Raw genomic sequence first — 5891 nt, 5'->3', positions numbered from 1 at the left:
CTTTCTTTTTTTTATTTTATTTATTTATTTACTTTTTTTTTATTTTAGTATGTATGAGATTCATTCATCACTATTACCTATTGCCCACAACTGTGTGGCAGATTGTAATATCTATCAATAAATAAATCCTACAAATTATTAAAAAAAAAAAAATTTTTGAAATACTCAGCATGTATTTTAAACATGAATGTATAATCTAAATCTATACATCCATTTAGCTAAATGAATCGGATTGAAGCTAATGTTTATTAACAAGTGGGGTCAACTGCGGTATTTGAACTTTGCGTGAATTTATTTTATCGGAACCTTAGCATTTAATACTAGGAAGTGCAATAGAGTTCGTGAGTTATTAAGTCCCCTTATAAAGTCTTATCTCTGATATAGATCAAGGCAAGTCGTAGATCAGTTCATTCTGGCGTTCCAACAAAAAAGAAAAGAAAAGAAAAGTTCATACATAATAAAAAAAGAAAAATGAGATTGGCCAAGTCATTGGGGAATTACCGCCAAATTGAAAGCGTAACGAAACGTTTCGTGTTGTGTCGTATTTGTTGCCATTGCTGTAACCTATGGTAACAGGATCGATTTTCGTTCGATGTTTAATTACTTAGCTTTTGTTGTATAAGTATACGGAAATTATGTATTTTATTAATTTGTTTTATTTACCGATTGAATTTAATAATCTCCGTGTGGCTCCGTATACTTTAAGATGTTTGTTCTCTCTCTTTTAAGAAAATTAATTAAAAAGTTGAAATTTTCCTGAAAGAAGAGAACCTTTTATTGTATTTTTCGTAAAGCTAGTGGAAATGTACTTAGCACCACTGTAAAGGGGCCTCTACATGTTGGCCAAGCCAAGGCGAACTCAGACATGCGCAAGCATGTGGATGGGTGGCTTGTACGAGTTGGCCTAAGCTCGTTGCCGATCCGTCGAGAGTCGGTTTTTGGACACAGATCAAAGGGGTTCGTGAGAGCGCTCGTGTTGCATCTCCACCATTGTTCTTTGTCTAGTTGCAACTGAGAGCTGTTAGGAGGTTGTAGTTAATTTTTATAATAAGTTTTATATTTAATCTTATTTATTTATATTTAATTTCCTTTCATTTTCTTTTTTTTTTGTAATAAAAATAATATAATCCCAGTGCAATGGCTGAAACTACTTATACGTCCGTCATGCTTGCCTCTCTGAATAACACTGACATGTGAATTTGTTAACACTGACTCTTTGTTTACCGAGCATTTGTACAAGCCTTCGATTCGTGGCGAGCGGCCAACATCTGAATCCGTCTTAAATTAATCTTTCGATATTTGAAACCATGTGTTTTGACCCTATGGTTAGAGCATACAAAATATATCATCTTAAACAAGAGATAATTAGTGATTCTGAAGGTTAGGGAAATTCATTAATTAATTAAAACACGAAGATTACAAATATTTATTTGTTTGGAGTTCCAAAAAATGACAGAGGACAAATGTGTGAATATATCAAAAGCGGTTGTCGACGGGTCTTCCGCAAACTCAGGCCGACTTAAAGTAGTAGTTGTCGAAATAACCCATCAACGCACTTGCTCATACGGAAATTTACCATAGTTTGGAAATTCTGTATCAGCACTTTAACCTTAATATATTTATTGAAGCTGAGTTCTATATAACTTACTTTATATGCTACATCGTTTAGACGCTTCAAAACCAGTTTTTAAAAATATCTTTATTGAAATTTACAACTGTACATGATGATACATCCAGTAAATTTGATCTCAGTCATAATGGAGTGATACACGCGTGTAGAGAAACTACCCATTGGTAGCACGCTAATGACGTGTTTACTTTAGTAGGTCCCGTGGGTATCTTCTTATCAGACGCCTCGGAAAATTGTCGGTAACGGAAGAGGAAGTAAGGTTAGAAACGAATGGGTTTGGGTGGTTAAGGAGTTTATAATGGAAGGAATGATATCTGGTTCGGGCTAGATCGGTTACATATGGAACATTAAGGTCTTTATAGATGATTTTATTTGTGACAAAGTAAGGAGCACTGAGGATTTTGGATTGTAAAGATTTGATACGGGAGGGATTCGAAGGTTTGGTGGAGCCCCAAAGCTCAACTCCGAATGTCCACATTGGCCATATGTAGTCTGTTGATCAGTCTTTTGTAATGAATTGGAAGTTTAGACTGTCTAGTAAGTGCTGTAATAGTCGAAATCGACGTGCAGTCTCCTGTGTGAGGATTCCAGTCAACCAAATTTAAAACTAAAGTTTTGTCGATTAAAAATTTATTTTCTCTTCCACTACCTATTGGATATTTATTTTGTTTGTTTTTTTCACCTGAGAGAGAGCGGTTGATACCATGAAGAGCTACACAATGAACAATAATGAAATAAATTACTTTATAATTTAATTTTACAAAAGGAAAAAAAAAACTCCACAAAAAAGATAAACGTCGAGTGTCGAGTTTTCTAAACTAGCATCTAGGATATTTTTTATGACACCCCTTCCTGGTATACGGGAGGGGGGGAGGTTATCTACAGGGTACTACGATATTATGACAGGGTCAAGTTTTCATTTCATGGGACCACCACAGAAATAAAAGTCGACCCCCCATGCAGGATTCCAACTGGCGCCGCTGCATTTTCCAGATTGCAAAGACCTACACCTCAACTCAATGAGCTACAGACGGCCCATATTAGTTAAATTTATTACTAATTGAAAAGTTCTCTGAAATAGAAGCAGATCAATAGAGTGGCCATGATCTTTGGGTTACGGATAGATCACAAGCTGACAGTTAAATCGATCGAAGTACTAAACTGCTTTCATGAATTTTTGATAAATTTGATGATCGAGTAAAATAGATTTCATGAGAAATTTATTTTACCGAAACGTAGGTATAAATAGAATATACAATAAGAGGAGATATAAAGATTGTACAAAATTTCGAATTTGAAAAGCCTAGAAACATAATTTTTTACTAATTTAATTGATGCTAAAATCGAGAAAGATTAGTATAATTTAAATTTTATTTATTAATTTGTTTTCAGTGATGTTTTATTTTTCTATGTAATCAAAAAATAATGTAGTCAGATTTAATTTAATTTTTATTTTTATATGAACTTACTAATAGTAATATTTGGATAAATTGAAAGTTTGAATTTTACTAATATAAGAATGATTTTAAAATAGATTTTTTTTTTAAATCAATTAAATCGAATTATATTATTTAATGTCGATCTAATAAAAAATAAGTAGGGAAAAGATTGATTGAAGACACGGTAATACTTTCACTTACTTATATATGGAATATATTGTAATGTAAGCATTGCGATCGTAAAAAAATTTCGGATTTGGGTTTTTTTTTTTATTATTATTTATTTAATGTAATTTACAACTGTACAAAATAATACAATAGGTAAATATGTTTCATATCACTTGAAAATCTTGGGAGGGAACTACCCATTGGTGGTACATCAAACAGTAATTTAAATTAGAAGGTCCTATAATTTAAATTGTAAATAACTATAAATAAATTATTTAAAAAATAAATTTCTGGTTCGTCCTATTCAGGAATGTAGAAAGACTTTTTTTTTTTACTTTGTAACAAATCAAGTCATCCATCATGACCTCAATGTCCCATATGTTGCCGATTCGGCCAAAACTAGATACCATTCCTTCCATGGAAAACTTCTCAACCACCCAAATCCACTTGTTTCTAACCTGGCTTCTCCTTTATTACCTAATAATCTTCCTAGGCGTCTGAAAAAAAGATGGTCTCGGGATCTTCTCCTCTAGAAATGTTATTGGAGTTCTATCAATGGGTAGATTCTCCTCATGTTTGTATCATGTCACTATCTCACCTACAGCAAATTTACTTGTTGTATATATGTTATACATTTGTAAATAACAATAAATAAATGATTAAAAAATGAATTTTTTTATTCAATCACGGGGTTGATTAATTTTTTGTATAGAATGTTCTTGGAGATCCTATATAAACACAATTTCGTTGTAATCAATGGATTGACTTCCATTTTTATTAGTTTAACAGCACCTTTTCGACTTTACTTTTCCTATTAGTTTATCTCTTTCTTTATGCCCATTCCTCCAAGCCCTTACATAATATACTATTGTATACAGGGATATCCAGCCTGGTGAGCTGTGCGACAGTGGAGGACCTCCCGCAGCTGCACCCGCACGACGAAGAGAGGCTACAGCGGGCGGCTAGGCTCCTTCAACAGAGACTCATCCTTAGGCAATGGCTATACGACCACGGCCTACAGCATCATCATCACAGGTAGCTGTTTATTTATTATATTAATATAATTAATTATATTATTATTTATCATATTCATAATTTATATATTTAAACGGTTTTATATTCAGGTAATCTAATATAGGGTTGACAATGTCGGGATTGTCTGGTCTTAGGCGATTTCTCCAGCCTGATATCTCTTTACAGAAGGCCCACGACAAGGCGTATTCATATATAGTTAGAAAGGGAGGCCGTGCCAGGGGATGAGCCCTGGACACTGACGCAGGTGGAGGAGGTCTAGGTAAGAGAGAGTCTGAGGTAGAGTAACAGTTCTAGTTGCCGAGATGAAGCGGACGGACTAGAGCCGGGGAGAGGCGGGAAATTACACTGGTTGCCGAGATGAAGCGGACGGACCAGTATAACCGTTAGGAAGTAGGTTACAATCTTAGTAGCCGAGATGAAGCGACGGACTAAGATTGCTGGAGTGAAGGAGAGGAGATAGGCCATCGTCGTAGGTGGGCGTAGAGAAATAACAACTTGCGAGACTAGATTGGCAATAAACTTCTCTATCTCAAGCAGTGTATACGCCACCTGCGCCATGACTAGACCCAGGAAAGGAGGTGGATCTAGCCGAGAAGCGGTCGGTACATGTCTGCTTGAGATAGGTTCGTGCATTGCATTGTTATCATTTATTATTCATTGTGGAGATATTGCTAAATAGTACGTACAGAAATTATTAATATACAAAAATGACAATGTCTTTTTATAAAATAAACAGATTTATAAATTTGAGAGCTTCGGTGAGGCTCGAGGTGGAGCGCTCTGGTGAGTTGTGGTCCAACGACTTGTTTCCTCTCGCTACAACAAATAAGTCATTTCGGCTTTTTTGGGTAAAAGAAAACTAAGTATATTTTATACATAATATAGATTTTAATTTACAATGTATGGAGTAAAAACTGGACAATCAAAATAAATCCTGACAAATCCCATCAGATCACCTTTACTCTCCGTTGTAAACCTCTGCCCTCCTGTCCTACAGTATCCTTTCTAAATACTCCACTAACGCCTGTTGAACAGATTCGATACTTAGGACTCCATCTTGGCAAGACTGAAACGACAAGAAACTGCTTGTGGATTCCGATTGCTACAACACTTACTTGACAAACGCTCTAAACTTCCCATTCACTACAAAAAATTAGTATGTACTACGATAATCAGACCAATTTGGACATATGGAATTGAACTCTGGGCTCCACCAAACCATCAAATTCTTCCCGCATCCAATACAAAATCCTACGTAAAATCCTTGATGCTCCTTATTACGTCACAAATAAACTCATTCACAAAGACCTTAACATACCATTCGTTGCGGATTTGGCCCAAAACAGATATGAGTATTTTCATTCCAAACTTAACCATCCTAACCCATTAATTCTTAATCTTTCATCCTTAACAATCCCTGATAATCCTCCGAGGCGTCTGAAAAGAAGATGGCCACGGTACCTTCTAATTTAAATTAATGTTTGAAATACCACCAATAGGTGGTTCCTTCCTAAGATTTTCAAGTGTATATAAAACATACAACATATTTACCTATTGTATTATTTTGTACAGTTGTAAATTACATTAAATAAATAATAATAAAAAATAATAAAAATAAT

At 34.7% G+C, this 5891-nt stretch overlaps 1 protein-coding gene across 2 annotated transcripts in view; it reads left to right on the top strand.

Moving 5' to 3' along the window:
• LOC106679551 (apoptosis-resistant E3 ubiquitin protein ligase 1) overlaps positions 1 to 5891 on the top strand; it is a 54744-nt gene that overhangs the window by 15138 nt on the left and 33715 nt on the right. For both annotated transcript variants that reach the window (XM_014418770.3, XM_014418780.3), the window contains exon 2: positions 4116 to 4272. In XM_014418770.3, coding sequence (XP_014274256.1) covers positions 4116 to 4272 — 157 coding nt within the window. The remainder of the gene's footprint in view (positions 1 to 4115; positions 4273 to 5891) is intronic.

This window comes from Halyomorpha halys, unplaced genomic scaffold, assembly GCF_000696795.3.
Source record: "Halyomorpha halys isolate HHAL.00 unplaced genomic scaffold, Hhal_1.1 Scaffold13.1, whole genome shotgun sequence".
Lineage (NCBI taxonomy): Eukaryota > Metazoa > Arthropoda > Insecta > Hemiptera > Pentatomidae > Halyomorpha > Halyomorpha halys.
Note: the sequence above shows the minus strand (reverse complement) of the source record. Positions and strands in the feature narration are given on the sequence as shown.